The following is a 25,316-nucleotide window of genomic DNA, read 5'->3' on the forward strand; positions in this document are numbered from 1 at the left end:
GGTGTGAGCCACTGTGCCCGGCCTCAAAAATTTTTTTTTAAGTTGGCTTGCTTAAGTCAGAATCCCAACAAAGTTCACATACTACATCTGTGTTAAGTCTGTTAAATCTCCTCTTACCTGTGGCGGGTTCTCATCCTTCCCCTTGTGCTCTATTGCTGACACTGTGTCATTTGCTCTGTAGCATGTTCCTCTGTCTCCCACATTTCTCTGAATGGAAGTTAATGCTAGATGCTTGATTTCAGTCAAGGTTAGCTTTGTAGTGGGGCTGGGGGCAGGAACAATTCACAGGTGGCACAGTGCTTCCTATCACATCATGTCTAGTTGTCCTACTTTGGGTGGATTCAGGTGATGACAGCCTCATTCCGCTATTGTAAGGGTTCTCATCAATCTTTAATCTAATGATTTTATTTATTGATCACTGTCTGAATCAAAATTTCATTAGGGGTTGTAAAGCGATAATGTTTTTCTAATCCTATTAATATCTTCTCTATTTATTAGCTAAAAATGATTTTGTAAAGGAGAATTCTCTTTCGTCAACTAGTGCTGCTTTGTTACTCTGAAATACATCTTTTACAAGAAGGGCAGAATGAATGAATGCTAATTCTTTCCTTTCAATTTCAGAACAGGGAATTTGTTCACTAAATACTTTGAATGGTGGCCCAATGAGAATTTGTGTGTGGGGAAGTGGGGGATGGGATCAATAGGAACCTATAAATTTTGATATATTCAATGCATTTTTTGTTTGTTTTTGTTTTGATACTGAGTCTCACTCTGTCGGCCAGGCTGGAGTTCAGTGGCATGATCTCGGTTCACTGAAACCTCCATCTCTCAGGTTCGAGCAATTCTCGTGACTTGGCCTCCTGAGTAGCTGGGATTACAGGCGCCTGCCCCCACGCCCGGCTAATTTTTATATTTTTAGTAGAAATGGGGTTTCGCCATGTTGGCCAGACTGGTCTTGAACTCCTGATCTCAAGTGATCTGCACACCTTGGCCTTCCAAAAGTGCTGGAATTATAGGCGTGAGCCACCGCGAAGAAGGCTAGTAGTTATTAGGATTGGTAATAGACTGACATTCTTCGGACCCTGTTTACTACTGGGTGAAATCTCTTTGCCCGAGGTTCCTGCTTATGTCCCACTCTGGCTTTATCTGTGGGATCTCTTGCTCTTTTGCCCCTTTTCTGTCTTTGTTCTTAGCCATGTTTTCTCCACATGGCAAGCAACACACCTGGGGCAGGGACCGTCACCACCATTCCTAGAGGGTGGGGCATCCTCCTTGCTATCTCCGTTTCACTTGCAACTAGGTACAGGGGTGCAGTCCTGCAGACTCTGTGCCTATGGCTGGTTGGTAAAGTGCATCAGCTTCTGTTCTGCAGGCCTAGCCATATCCTTGAGATGCACCCACATGTGAGGATGCTAAATCTTAAGCTTTAAATGGGAGCTAGGAAACTCACTTTGGTCTTAGATCTGAGGCATGTTTTCCAACATAGTAAACCAGAATCCTTGCATTTGAGGAAACACTTGGTGTGGGACTGGAATAATAGTGAAGTTCTTCATGACTCTATTGGCCTGTGATTCTGGGTGTTTGCACCACAGGCCAGAACCCACGAGGGGCACAAGGGAGAGCGGCACCCAAAACTACCAACACCAACCAATGGTAGTATACCAACCAAAGCATTAGAGATGAGTGCCAACCACAGTCAGTTAGCAGAGTAGCTCATTAACTTCAAGGTCACAGTTATTGGCAAAGAGTCTTGGTTTTCCTAAGCCTCAGAGTTGAAGAGTTGATGGAAAACTCTTCAGGATGAGAGGTTAATAAATAGTTTAAATCTAAAAGTAATCTGTTTCTCCAGGGACATCTCCCAAGGTTAAAGGATACTGAATTTTAATAGCCAGCTCTATGGTTTTCCTGGAAATAGCCTAGTAATGGCAAATTAACAAAAATAAAATGATTTTAAAACTACATAAAAGATTCTAGAAATCAATACTTAACAAAAATAGGGAGCACGGGGGGCTGTTCTCAAGCCAGTAACAATGAATTGTGCCATACAGCCCTGTTTACCTGGAGTTTGATAGTGGTTACCTTGGATTTATTTCCTGTGCAAAAATAATTCTAAGGATTCTGAGGTGTAAGTTCATACTTCTCCCTACCCCTGGAAATGAATCTCTTATCCAGTTACTTTCTTACATATGATTGCTTTTGATCTTCCGACACCTCTGTGCAGCAAAATCATTGCCTTTCCACGAATGAGGATACTGAACCTTGAAAAAGTTGACGGACTGACTTGTCCAGCTAGAATGCAGAAGCACCAGGATTCAAGACTAGAATATCTGACCTCATTTGCTGTGTTCTTTCCACCAAATCATGATTTTTTTTTTTTTTTTGGACATGTAATCTCCTAGCTAGTCAGGCAGCCTTTATTCATTTCCAACTGCCCAACCAACTAAAGATGCATAATTAATCATATCCGCTGGGTTTCTTCTCATCAGAGCCCTTTGTGGCTTTCCAAGAACATCTGCATAAAGTCCTGCTCCATGCTCCTACGGCTCACCATCCTGTCAGTTGGCTTTGCATTCTACCCTAGCTCATGTGAAGCAAAATTTTTCTTGTAGGGTCTGTCTTTTGTGCTGACTAGAGGATGCCTCTGGGGAACCTGGACTATGAACACAGTTGCAAGATTTTTCTGTTCTAAAAGAGCCAATGAGCTTCTTAGAACATAACACTCAGGGCTAGGATACAGTTCTACAAAGCTCAGTTCAATTTTAACTATTTGTCAGCATGTGCTGCAATTGCTTTGAACCCTCCTGAGAACAGAAGCTTTCACAGGAGGCAGGGTGGGTTCACCATGATTCATATTCAGCCTTGTTTTATATTTCTAAGCAAGTCTACCGACATGTTTGAACAACATCCTGAAGGCCAAGATCAGAAACCCAATATTTATGTTTTTGATTTTGACACATGTGAAAGGCTTTAGCTGCAGAGCCAACTCGCCCCACTTGGCTTTGAAGGGCAATTGCATCTGCTCTCTGGAGCAAGCCATGGCAAGTGACAGCCATCCCAGAAGGAGTCCTCAAGCTCTGACAGCTCCCTATGGCTCACTCCCTTGTCCCAATGGCCTTAGGGACCAAACTGACACCTACTTCTCAGAGATAATTTTCCTGTAAATCACCAGGCATTTTGGTTTACTCGTGACAGATACCACTGGGGTAGCCCCATTCCTTTAACTCTGACAATTTAAGTAATGTCAGTTTTGAGGACAATCCTACACTATCTATGGTGCTGGAAGAAAACGAAATAGAATACAGTCTTCCAAACTGGAAGCTTGCAGTCCAAGAACAATCTCAGTTTATACCATTAGAAACTCAGGGGTTTTGAGAGGAATTGGGTCAGAAAGCAGCTGCTGCCCTCCTGTCTGGGGGAGTCTCCTTAGCTGAGGAGAGAAATGAACAGCTGCTCCAAATGCCACCTCCTGCTGCATTCTGGCAACAGCGTGGGACCAAGAACTGGAAAAAATGAGGGCTCAACAATGAGAGAATCAGTAGCTGGGATTTTGGCTGTAAGTGTAAGCAAGCCAGGGGCTACCCTGGCCCTTGGGGAGCTGATTCCCAACCAAAAAAGTAGCACAGTTTTTAAGATCTGTGGCAGATTTAGGTGCTGCCTTTCTCATTCATCCCAGAGCGCCTTCACACATCTATTGGTTCACACAGTAACAAAAACAAAAGACCTAGATCATTCTCCAAATTCTCCAGGAGATCAAACCAAGCCGCAAGTCAGCAGCTGGTCCCCTAGTTATTGCCAGCTCCACTGCTGGTCCTTTGCACTTGCCCCAGCCACCATCAAGCTGGCCGGCTGTGGCGGAGTCCCTGTTGTGGGTGTCTTTGCTCAGGCCTGCCTGCTGCCTGCTAACAGCACCCCTCTTGACTCAGCCTCTGTGTTCTAGCTCCCAGCTTGGCTCTGGCCTGGCCCGTCTCCAGCTTTTACCCTTTTTCCAATTCCCTCTGCAACAGATTGACCTCCGTTCCTCTCAGGCCCATGTGGGCCTCCTCGACTTGGGAACCTCCTGCAGCTCTGGGTGGGGGGCACACCCTCCACCCGCCCTCGGGGCCTGTGGGACTGAGGGCCAGGCACACTGTCATTCAGGAAGGATGACAAGTTGCAACTAGCCAAACTCCCACTGCACTGAATGCTAACTGTCTTGATTTTCTTTCCCCACTGCAGAGGCTGCTGACGCCTGACATTATGAAGAGCCTGGGACAAGGAAAGAGCTCTGTACCCCATCTGAGAGAGAGAAAGAGACATGCCCTGGGCTAGAGTGTTACCAATTTAATCTTTTTGCCCAGACTGGAGTCCAGTGGTGTGATCTCGGCTTACCACAACCTCCGCCTCCCGGGTTCAAGCAATTCTCCTGCCTCCGCTTCCTGACTGCCTCTGCTTCCTGCGTAGCCGGGATTACAGGCATGCACCACCATGCCTGGCTAATTTTGTATTTTTAGTAGAGACGGGATTTCTCCATGTAGGTCAGGCTGGTCTCCAACTCCTGACCTCAAGTGATCCACCCGCCTCAGCCTCCCAAAATGCTGGGATTACAGGCGTGAGTCACCACGCCCAGCCTTCGATTTAATCTTTACTATAACCCTGCCTGACAAGTCGTATGGCAGAACAACAGTGCAGGAGGAGGATGATAGGACTGTTCTCCAAGAATCTGGGCATGAGGGAAATGGAGTGACCTTCAGAAAGTACACCGTTTGTAAGTGAACATCCTACAGATAATACACAAACTTACAGGCTAGAAATAAACACGTTTGATCACAACAGAGATGCATAAGCATATCAGGGCGGGATGAATGGTCCCAGGCCAGAATCAGACTAAAGGGAAGCTATTAATAGTTCTGAAGAGAGGTGGTGGTGGGTCCAGGACAGAAGCGATAAGATGTATGATCAAGCCCTGAGAAATAAGGCACACTAGACACTAGTGAGCCTGCCACAGGGACGTCTGAGTCTAGGGGATGGCAATTCTCATTGTTTCTCTTGCTCAGAGCTCAGACTCTACAAAAGTGGATGGCAACTTGTAGAAAAGTGATAAGATGCAAATTGAGTTCTGTCTGGTAGAGATGCAAAACATTTCTCCCCTCAGAAAAGATAACCTCAAAGGCTTTGATTTTATTTCCCAACAAGTTATTGGGCAGCTTTGATTCCAACTTAGAAACCTTATTCCAACATTTCTTTTCCCCACTGACTGATATATCATGTATCATATATACATATGTCCCACTAACTTTATATGCACACACACATACACACACACATATACATATATATGTGCATATAATATATATACATAAAGTTTCTTTATCCCTTTTTTTTTTTTTTTTTTTTGAGACAGGCTCTTGCTGTGTCACCCAGGCTGGAGTGCAGTGGTGAGGTCGTGGCTCACTGCAGGCTTGACCTCTCAGGTTTAAGTGATCCTCCCACCTCAGCCTCCTTAGCTGGGACCACAGGTGCGTGCCACCACACCTGGCTTTTTCTTTTTTTAATTATTTTTTGTAGACACAGAGTCTCACTATATTACCCATGCTGGTGTTTAACTTGTGGGCTCAAGTCATCCTCCTGCCTCGGCCTCCCAAAGTATTGAGATTACAGGTGTGAGCCACTGTACCTGGCCTTTCTTATGCCTCTTTAAACAAGCTTTGCCATCCTGTTATCATTCCTCGCTAATGAGTTAAATAAATATTTTTTGACATGAGCCAGTCATTTACATAAGAATTGTGTTTTTTGGGAAATTCTGTCATTTGTGATAATGTAGATGAACCTAGAGGACATTATGTTAAATGAAAATGTTAAATGTTAAATGAAATAAGCCAGGCACAGAAAGACAAATACTGTATGATCTCGCCTATGTGTGGAATCTGAAAAAGTTGAACTCATAGAAGCAGAAAGTAGAATGGTGGTTACCAGAGGCTGGGGTAAAGAGGAGACATTGGTGGTCAATGGGTACAAAGTTGGTTAGTTGGCAGGAATAAGTTCCAGTGATCCACTAAACTGCAAGTTGACTACAGTTAATAATAATGTATATTTCAAAATCATGAAAAGAGAACATTTTAAATGGGATGGGGGTGGTGGCTCACCCCTATAATCCCAGCACTTTGGGAGGCCAAGGCAGGTGGATCATGAGGTCAGGAATTTGAGACCAACCAGTCTGAGACCAGCCTGGCCAACATGGTGAAACTTCATCTCCACTAAAAATACAAAAATTAGCCGGGCATGGTGGCACGCACCTGTAATCCTAGCTGCTTGGGAGGCTGAGGCAGGAGAATTGCTTGAACCCAGGAGGTGGAGGTTGCTGTGAGCCAAGATCGCACCACTGCACTCCAGCCTGGGTGACATAGCAAGACTCCGTCTTTAAAAAAAAAAAAGAAAAAAAAAAGAAATGACAAATAGTTGAGGTGTGAAAGGAAAATAAAATTCAAATCTCAGGACCTCAAACTCACTAAGCCAAAGGAAACAGTGAAGCTGGGCACTGGGTCCCACAAACCTCTTTCCCATCTTGTTCCTACATAGATAGCTACATAACTTTCTCATATTTTGCCCACAAGGAAATTCCTGGTGGGCCCTGAGATCTTGAAAACAGTTCAGTTGAATTTCACCCCGACAAAGTAAATTAACAGCTTATCTTCACAAATACGGGACAAAGGACGGAACTCAAAGTCATCCCTCTGCTTACCTGAGAAAAGTGCATATCTGACTCCTCCCTACCTATACTCTATAATTATTTTATCTTAAGTAAAAATGCAGATTCACTGAGCTCCAGATAAATGCATAATGAACCACTCCTTTCACATGAAAAATGAAATGAGGATGGTCAGGGTTGGAGGCCATTATTTATTCCGTGAAGCTAATCAAAAGGCTCAACAGAATGTAATTGCTTCCCTCTTTTATCTACCCTCTCCCTCTCTTTTTTTCTTTACTCTTTTTCCTTTAAATATTGAAGCCCACAGACCCTCTCTGGAAAAAGCACACATCGCAGATTTGTCTTGTGGTATGTGTTGCTTTTTCCCCAGGGTGTGTCCTTAACTTTGGCAAAGTAAATTAAAAATGACTGACACTTGCCTCAGTCATTTTCTCTGACTTACAGAGGTCATGAATATGCCAATAACTCATGTATAGATTCTACAATGTATACATGTATCAAGATATCCCTTTGTACTCCATAAATATATATAATTCTTATGTGTCTATTTAAAATAAAATAAAACTTCAATGATTATGGTTTTTGGGAGGGCATGGTGGCTCATGCCTGTAATCCCAGCACTTTGGGAGGCCAAGGCAGGCAGATCATCTGAGGTTGGGAGTTTGAGGCCACCTGGCCAACATGATGAAACCCCGTCTCTACTAAAAATACAAAAAATTAGCTGGGCGTGGTGGTGCCTACCTGTAATCCCAGTTACTCAGGAGGCTGAGGCAGGAGAATTGCTTGAACCTGGGAGGCGGAGATTGCAGTGAGCCGAGATTGTGCCACTGCACTCCAACCTGGGCGACAGAGCCAGACTCCATCCCTCACTTTCCTCCCAAAAAAGATTATGTTTTATACATTTAAAATGTGTGTCTTAACAGAATCATAGAGAAGGGAAGCTAATGGAAATGATACATTTTGAGGAGGGTCAGGGCTAGATGCCATTATTTATTTAAAGCATACAAGCCTAACTCCAATCCTTGTCCCACAGTTCTGTGTTCCCCTAATAATGTTCTGTTTGATGTCCCTGGTTCTACAGGGAGAGAATTTGCTGATCAAACTGATAAGTGACTGGTCACTAGACACATATCCACTTCTTCTGGTATACAGAATGAGTATACAGAATGTCTAGGATGGCTTTATGGCAGTCATCTAGATCTTGTTGAAGTCTGGGATGCTGAAGAAGTCTCATCGTCTGAGTTTCTGACCCTGTAAGGTTGAAGCAAGATGGAATGATGGTGACTTTGCCAGAAAAGAATGCTATATTGTGAAGTCTCCCTCTTCTGATAACAAGTGACCCTGCTCCCTCTTTGGTAAATGAGGAAACTGTGGCTCATGGAAGTGGCATGGCTAATGCATGGCAAGCGAGGTCTGCCTGACTAGGAAGCCTATGTTCTCTCTAATTTATCATTCCTTGCCTGAAGAAAGAGAAGCAGATCTAGCAAAGTGTGGTAGACAAAAAAAAAAAGTTCATATATTCAGTGTGTTGCTTTTAGCTTCTAGTGATTTCCACAGTACACAATTCTACACTAGCTATTTGGAGAAAGTTGAAGCCTGGCATGAGAATTTCTTTGATTTTGAGAGCTGACTCCAAATATTTTGTGAAGAAAGAAGCATGTGCAAGAATAAGATATGTATTTCCATCTCATACTTCCTCCGAGGGCTGAGCCTGTTCCTGACTCAGAGAGATATTGCAAAAGAAGCTGGTATTATACACGTTGGAAATAACACTCCTTCTAAGAAGCAAAACAACTTTATCATATCAAGCAGAGCAAAGCTCCCCTCTCGGAAAACTCAAAAATGATCAAAATGCAAACTGGACTTGGAGCGGAGAAAAGATGATGGTAGCAAAAGCAGCTGTCAAAAATAAAGAGGTTACTTGTGAGTGACTGAAATGTCCAAGTGTCATGCCACCAGCAGCCACAAATAAAAGCAGATGCTGCAACATTTTTAAAAAGCATTTATATAAAAAGATAAAAATGGCTGCATACAATTAAGAAGTATAATTTTATTGAAAAGCATGAATGGCAAAGCAAAAGGAAACGTCAATATGATAGGGAGTCTTGCTCTGTTACCCAGGCTTGAGTGCACTGGCTCAATCACAGCTCAATGAAGCCTCGACCATCCAGGCTCAAGTGATTCTCTCGCCTCAGCCTCTCGAGTAGTTTAGACTACAGGTGCAAGCCACCATGCCTGGCTAATTTTTTCATTTTTTGTAGACATAGGGTCTTGTTACATTACCCAGGCTAGCCTCTAACTTGTGGGCTCAAGCGATCCTCTTGCATTGACCTTCCAAAGTATGGGGATTATGGGTGTGAGCCACTGTGCCCAGCCTCAATATGAATTTTATAAAAGTCCAAATGCTCTGAACATGGAGAACTTCCATCTACAAAAAATCGTTCTGCCTTAAGGTGTGCAAAGAAGTGAGGCTAGAACTCATTTCAGAAACAGATTAAGTGGACACCAAAGAATATTTAAGCTTCAGAAGGGAAAGAAGGGTTATCAATGAACAGTAGCTGAGATCATAGGCCCCTTATCTGCAAAGAGAGAGAATCTGTGGTAAGCTGCATTACAAACCAGAATTCATTTGAAAGATAAAATGCAGAAGCTCCAGGGCCTTAGATGCAGCCTCATTTCCTTTGTACCCTGCCACCCAGCTGTTGCCTATGATTTCACTGAAATAGTTATCACCTCCAGTCAGCAAAATCTAAGGGAGTGATTCTCAATTTCTATTCTGCAAAAGAATCCACTGAAAAGGTTGCTAAAATGTAGATTCTTGGCCCACACTCCCTGAAAATGCTGACACGTTAAGTCTGTGTGGGCTTAGGAACCTTTATTTTAACAAGCATCCCATGGAAAAGGTCATCAGGGGTTCACACTCTGAGCTACTGTCTAAGGCTTTAATCCTCAGACTATTGGTTGAGACCTACTAAGAAGTCTTGAAGTCAGCTTAGTGAGATTAGCATTTGAAAAGAAACAGAAGAAAAAACAGAAAAATGTCAGTGTATACTGTGCAATTTTTAGATTCATTCACATATATGAGTGTGGGTGTACATGTGCAGTGAATTGTGAGGTACAATATATTTCAGACTGTGCATCCCAACTGAGAAAGTTGGAGAAACAGTGGCCTAAAAGGACATGAAGATCACTTCCCTGTGACCCATTTATCGTTTTCTCTATCTCCACACTGAGTTCCAAATCACTCCAGCTCCACTTCCCTCCCATGTCTACAAAGAGGACATAAGACTGTGTTTCTTTGTTCTCCAGGGTCAGGCATGACAACTGGCTTTTCGGCTTCAGGAATGAATATGGACAACTTGAAGGAAGCCTTGCCAAGACCCCAGTGGAGCCTCAGATGCAGCGGATGATGAGAAGTGAGTGAAAACCATTTAGATTCCGACTTGGGGATCTTCCAAAGGTCTGGAGGAAGAGAAGTGGCAGGAAGGAAAGGGTAGAAAATGAGGGGCAAACTCGGGAGAGTAGGTTGAGACCTCAGAAGCTGGAAGGTGAGCCAATGCATTATTCTTTCCGTATGGAGATGATGTTAGTAACCCACCTGCAGGAGCTGGAGTGTTTTTAGCTATTTGTCCTCCCAGCAATGGCACAGATCCTTTTCCATTCATTCATATTATCTTGATCCAACTTATAGTGAAAATAATAAGGTTTCACAGGTGCTGGTCTAGATATGAACAGGCCCACCACTTGTTCTCCTGCATACAGCCTAATCATGTGAGAAAGAGCCACCAGAAAGACAGCACCAGGAAAATAACGCCAAGCATGTTTAGCCTGGTGTGCTATTCATCTCTCCCAGCTTCTCCACTCTGGTCTTTCCAGCCCCTTGGGAATTCCTCCATGAGGTCCATTTGGAAAAGAGTACCAAGGAGGCTCAGGGGACTGAAAACCAGCTGTGCACTGTGGCTTGGGTTATCTTCAATTTGAGGAAGCTGTTTTTCTCATTCCCTAGCTCCCTTCTCCATGCCACCACCACAAAAGAGTACCTTTTCCTAATGTTCACAAAGGTTTAATATAGGCTAGCAGTACCCCAGGGGAAGAGAGCTCCATTCCTTTAACAAGTCACTGTGCCTTTTCAGGACATCAGGTAGTCTTTCGGTGTTCAAAAGACACCCACATTCAACACACATGCAATCACCACTCTTTGCTCTAAGTAGCTTTTGTAATGACCATATCTCCGCTCCAGCCCTTCAAAATTGGAGGGTGTGCCTACTAACAAACATCCTGGATGGCCTATCAGAGTAAAAAGAATAGAAACCCAAGATGTGAGCATAAATCACTCCAATAATTCCATAGTATCTGGCCACAGGCATCTCAGCTACATCTTCACTTAACTAGGTCATTTTAGGGGGCTTGCAGTGTCTAGGACACCACTTATTTTTTAGAGTCTTATTTTGTTGGGGATCAATTCAGAAAAAAAAGTGAAGCTTCATGGAATATGTACATATTGTCACCATTTAGAGAAAATGACAGAAGTGAAGGAAAAAAGAAGCATCCTACTTATAAGGTCAATTCGGCTCATGCGTGTCTGTGATCTCAGGGTCTTACAGTTCACACACTGCCACACAAATGTTCCAACCAGTCCATCCACAGCCACTCATTATGCCAGTAAGTGGATGATACTTTTTAAAAATTTTTTATATATGTTTTAGCAGAGCCATTTTAAACCTCGGCTGTAACAACACTTGCACATCTAATTCATTGTCATTATCTTTGCTAAATGCTTTCAGTGAAGGAGGAATGAGAAAACAGGTCTTTTGTATTCCTGGGCTATCAATAATCTTCTTCCTTGGAGGTGAATGTTTCACTCCAAAGGAAAAAAAGACTCTATTTTATACTTGCTATTTGTCTATCCTGTATAAGTGAGGACTGAAAATGTGAAGTATATAGCACTTGCTAGGCACTCAGTACGTGTTGATATGGATTCTCTTTGGGGTGAAGGAAGGTGGGTTATCAAGCAGGCTCCTGTTTCTCTGGGGAACAGAACTGTACAGAAGAGGGGAAGGCAGTGTTCACAGGTACCTGAGGGAACCCGCTGGTACCAGCCCTCTTCTTGGTACAGCAGACTTAGGACTGAATATGTGGCTTCTGCAATTTAATCACCATTGGACTTCTTACAGCCTAATGGTGTATGTCAATTAGTATATTAGGATATGTGACTTACCAATCAGACACATCAATTTAGGGTAACTGGATAAACAAGCTAACTTGTGGCTGGGGCCTAAACCTGGGTCATCATCCTAACACGTCAGAAATATCTTTGTTTTTTCTCTTAGTCTGTAATTCCTCCTAACACACAAGCTTCCAATTCTAGGCTCTAGTCATGTTAGAATATTTGCATCCCCTCTCTCAATGCACCACAATCTTTGACACCCCTTTGCACCTGCTTTTCTCTGTACTTGGAATGCCCACCCATCCTTTACCTTCTTCTGCACAGTCAACACCTACTTCTAGGAAGTCTTTTCTGTCCATTGATAGTGGGTTAGGGCCCACCCTCAAGGCTTCCCAGGCTTGCCTCTGTCATTGGACTGATGCCATTATCATCCCTCTGTTTCCCAGGGAGTCTCCTCACTAGACTCCGTACTCCCTGGGGATTTGTAATACATTCTTTGAGTGAATGAATGCACAGGATGGGTATTAAATGAATGGAGGAGTGAGTGGTGAAAGAATGAACCCAGGATTGGAACACAAAGTTCAGAACCCAACTTCCCATACTATCCTTTCTCTCACAATATCCTTGTCAGTTGCAAAACAAATAGCTAGGTTTAATAAGGTGGCTAGGGAAATTGAGGTCTTTAGAGGAAAAAAGCGAGTAGCTAGCCTATTGCCTCCTCTGAATCTGACATTTATTTGCTCTTCTGGATAAAATAACGAATATCTAGCTAATAGATTATTAACCACAAAATATGTCTTGGTTCTCAAGAAAGATGGCATGAGATTGTTACCATTTTATACATCCTTATATATTAACAAAAAATAAAGCACTCACTCTAGAAAAGAAAACTAGACCTCCACTGCTCTCCTTGGCCCAGGGTTCCACAAACACTGTTACTTACATATGCCTTGGTTAACCTTGCCAGCAAATCTTGAATTCAACTTTGTGTGCAAGAGTGGGTTTTCTTCCATGTAGCAAAGTGAGGCAACTATCACAGTCAGAGACAGAACATAACTAGTGCTTGCTTTATCCTGGCCCAAGACCATCTAACACATCTTGGAGAGAACTCCATGTCTCCTGAACAACCTAACCATCTACTGTAAGTCTGTAATGAAAGATTAAACCTCCTTACATTGAACCTGAACCCCATTTTCTGTGAAGCTATGAGTGTATGACATTTAGAAAATCTTCTCCCCTTCCAATGAGACTGGAACGATAGACTAATTATGTAAGCTCCGTGTGACATTGGAGCCTCAAATTTTTGTAAGAAGATTCTGGCCATAAATAATTTCTTTTTTTCTTTTTTGGGGGGGACAGAGTGTTGCTCTGCCATTGAGGCTGCAGTGCAGTGGCACAATCTTGGCTCACTGCAACCTCCGCCTCCCGGGTTCAAGTGATTCTCCTGCCTCAGCCTCCCAAGTAGCTGGGATTACAGGTGCCTGCCATCACGCCTGGCTAATTTTTGTATTTAGTAGAGATGGGGTTTCACCATGTTGGCCAGGCTGGTGTTGAACTCCTGACCTCAAGTGATCCGCCCACCTTGGCCTCCCAAAGTGCTGGGATTATAGGTGTGTGCCACCACACCCAGACATCATAAATACATTTTTGATAAATACATTTCTTGAAAGCCAATTTTCCCTGCTTTTCAGGATAACCCCCCAGGGATTGTATTTTGAGAACAAAGTCTCTGAAGATCTGTCTTTAAGCTTCTTTGCTTGGCTGAGCCGACAGGAGGATAGCATTGCCATGCTTACATCTGGGCATACATGCTATGCAGAATGGCTGCCAAATTTGACCCTAGGAAAAGAAGAGAAAGCTTACTGACCTTGTGCAGCTCCACAGGAGTTGGAGACATGATCTCCTTTATTTCTTGTTTCATTTTTCTCAGGGTTACTGACTTCCTACCCACATCTGAAGGCAGGGTGTTGCTCCGAGTTGTTTGGCTGTAGTGCGGCCGCGAGCTGCTGCGCTCCTGGAAGCTGGCCTGTCGCCCCAGCTGATTGCGAGGTGTTGGAGCCTCATGATTCAAACTCATCGTGCTCCCCGACATGATTGTTGCCTGTGGCATTGACAATTTTTAGAAACAGTTAAACCATGGACTAAGGAAAGAGTTTGGTGCTCAACAGTAAGCACATTTATCCTTCTGCGAGGTAAAAATACAGTCTCTTCAGGGCAAAACCAAAGGCTGGAGAATGGATGTACTAATTGAACTATGAAAGTCTGGAAAATGCTTTGCAAGTGACATTTATAATGCACGTCTCAAATCCAATTTAAGTACTTAAGCCGCTGAGTTTATTTAATCAAATACCACCCCTGGCAGTTTTGAGGCAAATTGAAATGCTCTAACATTTGCTTACTGTAAACTACATTTTAAGCATTAACTTTCCACTGAGTGGGTTTTAACAGATGGGATTCATGAGGCCACCTTGAATATATCTTACAGAAATGCACCAAGAACTTCTCAATGGACACCAGGCTGCCTGTACTTGCAATACTGCCTCTATCTCCAACGGCAGCTAACAATGGGTTGGAATGGGATGACTGATATACAGGCAAGGGGTTCTTCCCAAGCTTCTGTCTAGCACTGTATATTGTCTTTCCTTTGGCCAAGTGGCCTGTCCTCAAAGTTTGTAGACCAGCTAAGTCTCCATATTATTTGGTACAGATTAAATGTTTCTTAGAAATACCCTTTGTATAAGATCCTCAGAGAATCTTTTCATTTATTATCATTTATTATGTTCTTATATTCAACTTTTTGCTCACAAGCAGTAGGACTTGAATTGGATGTTACCAGTGAATTGGGAAGTTTGTTTGGTTTCAAATATGTTCTTCCCTGAATACTTCACAAGCAATGACAAGATTAGATACCAAATATAAACAAGGCTCAGAACTGGAAAAAAAAAAAAAAAAGATTTGAAACCAATATCAAGTAGTGGATATTCATTTCTCATGGTTGGAGAATGCTAAAATTCTGAAAACATGCCCATAGCCAGCTCTGTACTCCTGGGTGTAATGGTATAAAGGTAAACTAGCATTGATAAATCTGCCTGAAACCATGGGGACAGAAAACAAGTTCCATTTGCCATGTGATTTAGTTGTTTATATTAATACTGATGCTAAAAGTAACAGAAGCTTAACTTGTTGAGTCTTTTGAATGTAGTCACTCATTTAAGCCTCACAACAACTCTGTGGGGTAGGTACTGTTACTTCTCTCAATTTATTTGTTTATTTATTTATTTATTTATTTATTTATTTATTTATTTATTTTCTTTTATGAGAGAGACTCTCACTCTGTCACCCAGACTGGGGTGCAGTGGTGTGATCCTGGCTCACTGTAGCCTCTGCCTTCTTTGTTCAAGCAATTCTTGTGCCACAGCCTCCCAAGTAGCTGGGACTACAGGCAAGGACCACCATGCTTGGCTAATTTTTGTATTTTTTGTAGAGATGGATTTCACCATGTTGGCCAGGCTGGTCTGGAGCTCCTGATCTCAAGTGACCTACCCAACTTAGCCTCCCAAAGTGCTGGGATTACAGGTGTGAGTCACCACACCTGGCCATTCCTCCCAACTTATAGGTAAGCAACTGAGGCAAAAAGAGACTGACTCACCCAAGCTCACATTGGTAGTAAATGAGCCGAGGGCACTTTATAAAACTATTGATTACAAGGGAATACTGCAAAGTGAGTAGAGTTTTCATCTGTCACGTCTCTAAGATTTCATGATTCTCAAATTCACCTGGTGTTCAGCTATGCACACACTATTAACAAGATCTTTGAACAACAGCCAAGTGTTGGCACACATGTGCATATATCTAACAACATTGTTGAAAAAGAAATGAAACAAGTGGACCATTCATATCTTGGCTAGATCAGTTATCACACTGATAATTTTGAAAAAGAAAATTATAACTGTAAAAAGACTTGCTGATCACTGAACATTAACATGTGCTAAGTCCCATACAGATTGTATGTAGAATATCATGTAATACATAAGTAACCCTGCACAATAGATATTAAAATTACCATACATCCTCATTTCAGTAAAGGAAAGAGATGCATGGACAAGTTAAGCACTTGCCCAAGAGCCAGGGCATGGAGCTCTAGCATTCTGACTCCAGAACTCTCGTTCTTGACTGTTCGGTGCTTCTCGGTGAAATGTTAGATTGAACCATATAAAACTTCCTTTTTAGTAAGTAGAAAGATGCCTAGCATTTAAAAACAAGTGTGGACTATTTATATAACAGTTTATTTCAGACAAATATCCTTTTTAAGTTGATTGAAACCTTTCTTTACTGGCTTCATTGGTGTCATGGGATATTCTTTATTTTATGGCACTTACTCATGTATATTTTATTTTATTTATTTATTTATTTATTTTTAAACGGAGTCTCACTCTGTCGCCAGGGTGAAGTTCAGTGGTGCGATCTCAGCTCACTGCAACCTCTGCCTCCCGGGTTCAAGTGATTCTCTTGCCTCAGCCTCCCAAGTAGCTGGGATCACACGTACCTGTCACCAAGCCTGGCTAATTTTTGTATTTTTAGTAGATATGAGGTTTCTCCACATTGGCCAGGCTGGTCTCAAACTCCTGACCTCAGGTGATCCGCCTGCCTCAGCCTCCCAAAGTGCTGGGATTACCGGCCTGAGGCACCATGCCCGCCCCATTTCTATGTTTAATCTAGTGTATCTGACAGTGCTCAGCAGTTATTTTCTTGCCATGCTGACCCTCCATTTATTATTTTTACCTACTTAGACTAGTTGTTTGCTTTGTTAACATCCATTTTTAAATATTCATTTTTCATGAGAATGACAGGACATGTGTTGGAAGTAAAACACTTAATCACTACATCTGGGAGACCACAGTTTTGCTTTGATGAGTCTCAGCTGCCATAGAAGAAATTACAAATTGATTTAGAAAAGGTTCTGATGGAAGAAATAAGATACTATCACTAATTCTTTGGTTCGCATTTCCAAGTAAGTATGGGAGTCTGTATAGTAATCAAAATTTGATTACTTTGTTTAAAATGAACTTTAGGTAGCATCTAAGAGGGAACATAAAAGGTAAAACAAATATAAAAACTAAAATAAAAAGCTAAAAAAACAATTATTTTTAATTACCTAGGATTTGCTTTGGTCTCAAGAGTATGTATTACCTGTTTTCATTTGCCGTAATTCATAATTGCATATTATCCCTAAGGCAACCTAGAGTTCTCTATCTGATATTTAGTTAAATCTTCTTCCTATATTATGCTAAACACAAAATAGTTAAAGCAGTGTTCATTAATCAAGAAAGGGCAAAAATACTAATAGTTAATTTTTACTGCTTTTTTAAATACTTGTTAAGTGCCACATAATTATTAGCTCATTATAATTTCCATCTTTTATAGAAGAAATATCTGATAAGAGAGGTTAAAAACTTGTCCAAAGACTCATTCAAATTTCTCTCCTTTGTTAAAGCTATACATTTTTCAGTGCTAAAGTTGAACCTAAATTATTGCTAGCTATAGGGAAAATGATTAGTAAACTAATTTTCATTTCCATTTCAATTGTAATCATCTTTCATCTTAGCTAACCTTCTACATTTATTAGTATTATAGTGTGCTTTAACTTTTAATGCTGGATGTAAATTTAATATGCAAGAATCTAGCTCTAATATTTTTTGTATAACAGCATTTCCAATCAAGGGAATGGGGTTCATTTAAACCAATAAATAAATATTCTTTGTGATAATAGTCTAAATATAACTAATTTACGACTTTGCCAATTATTCATGCTAGTTGAGGATTTAATTTCCCTTTGGCTTATAAATTCAACTCATTTGCTTTCTGCATTAATAATGTCAAGGGCCACACCTGTCTGGAGCTATGTTACAGCAAAGTCATAGGCTGTGGCAACATAAAGTCTACTCTTGCTGATGGATGTTGTTTTCATCAGATAACTCAATTTCTGGGTGAAAATAGAACCTCATTGTATTACTTTTTACATCATTTTATTTTTGCCTAATGTAAAACAAGCTGTTAGAAAAACAACTTTTTTCTTCAAAAGGGAAGTATCAAAATGCACACTGAAAAAGCAGCATGGGCCAAAACGTGCTTTCAAAAGCAGGGCTATGTTCAAGAATTGTGAATTGTGCTCATTATTCAGTGTGGGCTACTTTTCTTCATCATTCTACATGCAGAAGGTGGTACAGGTTTAAATAAGCCAGCTGATACTTAAGCATTCTGTTCTTTTTGAAAGTTGTGTAAAAAGGAATCACTGCTAACATCTTACTTCATTTAGATTTTACAGGATTATCCATGTCCAGAACCTTTAACTGTGCTCTGAAGCTGCAGTTCATGCCAGGTAATACTATGACGTTTACAAGTTCAAACTAGTATTTTTCTTCATAATTCTCTTTGCAGATTCACAAACATTAGAATCACATAAAATATCCACACATGCAATTGAGAAGCAAAATAATATAAAGATGAGTAATCATTTTAGAATTGCAACAGTTTCACCCCATTATGCCATTCACATTCCTTATGGTGACTTGGGGACCTCATAAGACATCAAAATAAAAATGAGACTTTTGCCACTTTATTTTTTACAGCTCAGAAAATTTAAAAGAACATAAAAGGAAACAGTCCAGGACTTCCCAGACTAAAGTGTGAATACCATCAGCGAATTCATGGCTTTGATTAAAGAACTCACCAGGAGTTCAGCCATTACATTCCATCTCATTCTTCCTTGAATTCACACTAAGTTCATACAGATGGAATCAGGATTTGCAATTAACAGCAACGTACTATGTAATATTTTTGCTGCTTATCAAATAGACTGGCCTTTTTCACCAGCTGCATTGTCATCTACTTTAAGGACAAAACAAAGTAAAATAAAATTTCCTCTTATGTTCCTCTTAGCGATCAAATTAATTTCTATACCAGGTACAAATGAAAACATGCCAAAGAAACCTTTCTAAAGCAACTAAGAGAATGGGATGCGCCACTGCTGGGAGACTTAGCTCGCTTTTCAGCGATTTGGTGGGAAACGGATACAGTCAGGGTTAGCAGGGAGCAATGGCAGAAGCCACAAGTCAGTAAGCTTGAGGGGTGGAGATGGGGAAATAAATACTTTTGACTGCATTGTATAAAATCAAATTGCTGTCCAGAAGGCAAGGGGGTAGGGAAGGCAGCTTCACAAGCAAAAATATAAACATAAAGGGTAGCTACCAAGAGAGTCATGTTTCTCAAAGACACACGCCTGTCAGCTTTCTCCTGTGGAAAGGGTTAAAGCTTTTAAATGAACTGGTGTGAGAAATGCAAACTTAAAAGGACCAAAGAAAATGAATGTAGAAACAATAAAAGTAAGTAGCAGGACTGAGGCTACCTCCAGTTCTCTCAGAATTCCTGACTGTCCGCAGGTTTCCAAATCCTCCAGCGCTTGAGACCAGAAGTTCTCCTCTTGTTCTGTCTCTGCACTATCGGCAGCCCCTGCAAAACTGTTGTCAAGAAACACAGGCTGGGTTAGGAACTTGCCAGACATTTTTTTTTTTTTTTTTTTTTTGAGACAGAGTCTTGCTCTATAGCCCAGGCTGGAGTGCAGTGGCACAATCTCGACTCACTGCAAGCTCCACCTCCCGGGTTCACACCATTCTCCTGCCTCAGCCTCCCGAGTAGCTGGGACTATAGGTGCCTGCCACCACGCCCATACTTTTTTTTTTTTTTTTTTGTATTTTTAGTAGAGATGGGGTTTCACCATTTTAGACAGGATGGTCTTGATCTCCTGACCTCGTGATCCGCCTGTCTTGGCCTCCCAAAGTGCTAGGATTACAGGCATGAACCACCGCACCCGGCTTTTTTTTTTTTTTTTTTTTTTTTTGTATCCAGAATATCTCTCCTTCATCTCACACAAAATAAAGAAAGACAGTCATTTTGGATCAGGCTTTCTTTCACCTGTGCCCTCCAAGTATATGAGCTTCAGCAGAGGGACGCTTTAGGAAATGCAGTGTTGTGAAGATGGAAAGTATGGTCCATGGTCTTACTACCGGATTTCAGACTATTTGTGGCTGCTGCTAAATGGGCTGCAGCCACATGATGACCCTATTGGAATGGGATGGAATGCTGGAAATGTATTTCAGGTGCTATATCCACAAGGAAAGAGAAATCAACATTTTCTCTCAGAGAGAAACATGTGTTTTCCCCACTTATTTAAAGATCACTACAAGTAAACCAAATGCTATCATTTTTTATAAATTTCCTTAAAATGTTTTGGTAAGGAAAAAAATGGTAAAATATACTTTGCTGAAAAGATGGATCCATGAGGTATCTTAAAAAAAAATGTAACTTAATGTGAAACTAACTTTTAAAAGAAAGGAGACGGGCACAGTGCAGTGGCTCACGCCTGTAATCCCAGCACTTTGGGAGGCCTAGGTAGGCAGATCACTTGAGGTCAGGAGACCAGCCTGGCCAACATGGTGAAACCCTGTCTCTACTAAAAATAACTAAAAACACAAAAATTAGCTGGCGTGGTAGCAGGCGCCTGTAGTCCCAGCTAATTAGGGGCCTAAGGCAGGAGAATTGCTTGACCCTGGGAGGTAGAGGTTGCAGTGAGCTGAGATCATGCCACTGCACTCCAGCCTGGGTGACAGAGTGAGACCTTGTCTCAAAAATAAAAGATAGGCTGAGAACGGTGGCTCACACCTGTAATCCCAGCACTTTGGGAGGCTGAGGTAGGCGGATCATGAGGGTCAGGACTTCGAGACCACCCTGGTCAACACGATGAAACCCTGTCTCTAGTAAAAATACAAAAATTAGCCAGGTATGGTGGCGCATGCCAGTAATCCCAGCTACTTGGGAGGCTGAGGTGGGAGAATCACTTGAACCCAGGATGCGGAGGTTGCAGTGAGCCGAGATGGCGCCACTGTACTCCAGCCTAGACAATAGAGCGATACTCCATCTCAAAAAATAAAATAAAATAAAAAATAAAAATAATACAAGATAAAATTAAAAAACAAAAATTAGGCAGATGTGGTGGCACATGCCTATAATCCCAGTTACTCAGGAGGCTGAGGCATGGGAATCACTAGAACCTGGGAGGTTGATGTTGCAGTGAGCCGAGATCTTGCCATTGCACTGCAGCCTGGGCAGCAAAGTGAGACTCTGTCTCAAAAAAATAATAAAATAAAATAAAGGAGAGGGACCTACTTGTCATAAGGAAGGGAGTGCAAAGTTTACAGAAGCAGCTTCTCCCCAGGTGCTACTACTGTTTTCATTAGGGGAAACCCAGCTCTTGCCCTGTTGTGTGGTGCTCAGGCTGCCACTGGTCATGCAGCTTTTAGAATCCTGCCATGTGGCCAGCATGGATGATTATGGTGGCTTTAAGAAGCCCATACTAACAATATGTGCCACTGGAAGTAGAGAAGTTCAAATCTTGCCCACATGACCATGCAGTCATCTTGGATGAGGCAGCATTGGTTGAAAACCTTACCCACTGGCTGTGGACCGGTCCCAGTCTTCATTACTCAGCCCCACATCTGGGTAAGTCTGGCTTCGAGGCTTAGTGACTGGGGACAAGCTGCCTCTCTGTTTTGGACTCCTCCAGTCATAGGTGTTGAAATTGTATCCTGAGGCCTGAAAACTAGTGCCTAAAATATAAACAAGGTGTTAGCATCGGGCCCAAGGATTACTTAATACATTGAGAAATTACATTGTTAACCAGTAGAGGAGTTGAATAACAGCAATGACAATGACAATAGTGAACACATTGTGTGTCCTTATTGTGCACCAAGAACTTCACCAAGTACTTCATTTTGAGCCATCTTTTTTCTTTAGAGCCATCTTTGGAGGTAGATACTCATTATTTGCATTTTACAGATGAGGACACTGACGGCTTAGAACAGTGGTTTCAAGTACCCAAGGCTACTTGCAAACTTTCTTGGGAGTTCAAGTCACAATTTTAGGAGAATCGGTTTTCAGATCCTCAAGTTCTAGATGCACTTCTTCCCAAAACTGGCTTAGCTGAGATCTGCCAGTTAGTTCTCCCTTCTCATTTCCTCTTTCACAACTGTACTCCTGCCACTTTACAAACAAAAGACATATTTCTCATCCATTTCAAATCTTAATTTTTTGTTTTGTTTTTTGAGATGGAGTCTTGCTCTGTCATCCAGGATGGAGTACAGTGGTGCAATCTTGCCTCACTGCAACCTCCCCCTCCCAGGTTCAAACAGTTCTCCTCCCTCAGTTTCCCAAATAGCTAGGATTACAGAAGTGCACCACCACATCCAGTTAATCTTTTTTATTTTTAGTAGAGACAGGGTTTTACCATGTTGGCCAGGATGGTCTCGAACTCCCGACCTCAGGTGATCCACACACCTCGGCCTCCCAGAGTGCTGTGATTACAGGTGTGAGCCATCGTGCTGGCCGCATTTCAAGTATTTGAAAGTGCCTGGGCCCGGGGATATAGACTCCCAGCTGCCAAATCAAGGGATAATTTGGGAAAGCCTTGTTCCTGTGATGAGGTCTGTTGGGAACAAGGCCTTATTTCAACCAGGCACAAACTCACGGCAAGGCTTTCACCGCTCTGTCTCGTCCATCTCTCATGCTGCCTCAGAGAATTCAGAAGGGCAACGGATGTCAGGGATAAGGAGCCTGCTGCATTTATTGTTTATTTGAATTGCAAAATGCTGACTTTTTTCTACCAAGGAGTTATATCTGATTAGCCTGATGGGTGAGACAGTGAGGAATGGCTTTGGCAATTAGGTTACATAATGGACACTTTCCACAAATTTGAGCTGAAGCTGTAGTTCCAAGATTTTGATAGAAATATTTTTAAAGCATTTTTACAACAAACTGGAAATTACAGTCTTTGCAAGTATCTACATTTTGTGAGAAAAACATTTAGACAACTTTTAGTAGGTGATGGGGTATATAGTTCTTTAAAATTATTTTGGGGGTTTAAGTGGGGCTCGATTATAGGTCTGACTCCATAGCTTGTGCTGTAATCATCACACACTCCTTCATCCACTACCTCAGGTTGTGACGTGTGTGTGCATGTGTGTTTACATGGATGCATTGGCTTGGAATATGATATGTGTTTCTTACTGTGCTTAAATCATTTAATACAGCAAACAGACCTGGACCCGCATTTTCAGGTACAGTTAAATGGTCTGATCGCGTAAGATGATTCTATCTCCATGATATCCTTGTTTCCTCTTCCCCGTTCACTTTCTCTCCACCTGTTGTCGAAGCCTCTAGTGCCGTTTTTGCTACTAGTTTAAAGCCCAAGGACAGCAGGGTATCTGAAGGATAATACTCTCTGATCAAAAGGATTTGATCTCAAGAACCCAGGGCAATGTCTACCACTACATGATGGAAATACTCTAAGAACCTTCTATTTTAGGACACCAAGGATTAGAAGACCTTGGAGCAGAGGAAATATTTACAGTTCAATATCTCATTCTCTCTCTTTTTCCTAGATAACTGCAGAAGCATGGTTAGCCATCTGGGAAGAAGTCTTGTGTGATGAATGCAGTTTTCTGTCAAAAGTGTTGACTTAAGGAAATACAGATGTGTCTTCTCTTGAAGGGGAACTAAGTAGCTGTGAATTTCATCCTGGCTCCTTCTGATGGACTAACCATTTTCTCCTTCTGAACCAACCAAACCAACCCCAAATACCTGAAGTCTCAGCTTTTATAATACGAAGAGTTTGGGGAAGCCTGTACCTCACTTTCTGTAACTGGTTTCAACCCTCAACCTTTCAAAGAGCCAATGCTAATTGGTGGTGTCTTCCTGGAGTATCCTTTTCTGACAAGCATTAACCCAAATGACCACTGAATTCCCTGGTGAAATTTCAACATTAGACTGATTTTCTTTCCAACTGTTGTTTGTATAATAAGTAGTTCTTGGAGACTTAGGCAAGAGTGCAAGAATGGGCTTGAGCAGATGTGCACCACCATCAGTAGGAAACTGCTAATCTTGAAAGGCATATGTATCTCTAATAAGGATGCCTTGTCTTAATAAGCACTATTAAATGATTATTGCATTACAACAAAGCAGAGAAAGAGAAGGGGATAAGAGGGCCGGGCGCGGTGGCTCAAGCCTGTAATCCCAGCACTTTGGGAGGCCGAGACGGGTGGATCACGAGGTCAGGAGATCGAGACCACCCTGGCTAACACGGTGAAACCCCGTCTCTACTAAAAAAAAAATACAAAAAACTAGTCGGGCAAGGTGGCGGGCGCCTGTAGTCCCAGCTACTCGGGAGGCTGAGGCAGGAGAATGGCGTGAACCTGGGAGGCGGAGCTTGCAGTGAGCTGAGATCCGGCCACCGCACTCCAGCCTGGGTGACAGAGCCAGACTCCGTCTCAAAAAAAAAAAAAAAAAAAAAAAAAAAAAAGAAGGGGATAAGATTCAAATCTCTTTGGGTGAAATGTAAAGTCAGAAAACCTGATCCCAGCTCTTTCCTAGTCCGTGCTATGCTGACCCAGAGATTAAAGTAAGAGAAGTTGACCAGGTGCGGTGGCTCACGTCTAGCACTTTGGGAGGCCAAGACAGGCAGATGGCTTGAGCTTAGGAGTTCAAGACCAGCCTGGGCAATCAGCCATCTCTACAAAGAAAACAAACAAACAAAAACCCAAACCTCCAAAATTAGCTAGGCATGGTGGCACATGCCAGCTACTTGGGGCGCTGAGGCAAGAAGATCGCTTAAGTCTGGTCGTTGAGGCTGCAGTGAGCCAAGTTTGCACCACTGCACTCTAGCCTGGGTGACAAAGCGAGACCCTATTTCAAAAATAGAAAAGTAACTGGTCATGGTTATGCATACCTGTAATACCAGCTACTTGAGAGGCTGAGATAAGAGGATCCCTTGAGCCCAGGAGTTCACAACCAGTCTGAGCAACATAGCAAAACCCTGTCTCAAAAATAAATAAATAAAACTTAATAAAAGTAAAGTCAGAAAAGACCAAGGTTGAAATCCTAGCTCAGCCACTTCCTCACTTCACAGCCTGGCCAACTAACCTCAGGGTACAATGGGGATAACAATAGGTACTTTACTAGGTCGGTAAGAGAATGAAGAAGAATGAAAGCACACCCTATAAAAGTGCCTAGAACACAAGGAGGTTTTAATGAACACAATGCCCATTGTTACTATATACTAAGCCCTTCAACCTCTCAAGATCTCGGTTTCTTTATCTTTAAGGTAGGGAGACAAGGACAAGAGATAAGTCTCAGCATTATTAATGCAGTAAACATTCGGGTGTCTCTTAAGTATCAGATACTATATATCAGGAACTAAAATGCAAAGGGAAATACAACTGATTCCTGTCCTCAAAAACTGCATTGTTTGGTATATGTATAGGAGAAGGAGAAGAAAGAAGCATAGAAAGTGACTTCTAGTAGCATGTGAAAGTGTCATACTTTTAGGCTTAATACACTAATATGGAAGGACAGAGA

General features: G+C 42.0%; 1 protein-coding gene across 12 annotated transcripts in view; it reads right to left on the bottom strand.

Annotated features, from left to right (window-relative positions):
- Nucleotides 1-25,316, bottom strand: part of GRIP1 (glutamate receptor interacting protein 1) — a 723,532-nt gene that overhangs the window by 9,555 nt on the left and 688,661 nt on the right. For 8 of the 12 annotated variants that reach the window (XM_037987743.2, XM_037987719.2, XM_008003935.3 and 5 more), the window contains 4 exons: nucleotides 21,358-21,514; nucleotides 19,258-19,369; nucleotides 19,101-19,145; nucleotides 13,720-13,953 (listed from right to left, as the gene is read on the bottom strand). In XM_037987743.2, coding sequence (XP_037843671.2) covers nucleotides 13,720-13,953; nucleotides 19,101-19,145; nucleotides 19,258-19,369; nucleotides 21,358-21,514 — 548 coding nt within the window. The remainder of the gene's footprint in view (nucleotides 1-13,719; nucleotides 13,954-19,100; nucleotides 19,146-19,257; nucleotides 19,370-21,357; nucleotides 21,515-25,316) is intronic. The other 4 variants (XM_008003936.3, XM_008003933.3, XM_008003938.3 and 1 more) reach the window with 1 other exon arrangement.

This window comes from Chlorocebus sabaeus, chromosome 11, assembly GCF_047675955.1.
Source record: "Chlorocebus sabaeus isolate Y175 chromosome 11, mChlSab1.0.hap1, whole genome shotgun sequence".
NCBI lineage: Eukaryota > Metazoa > Chordata > Mammalia > Primates > Cercopithecidae > Chlorocebus > Chlorocebus sabaeus.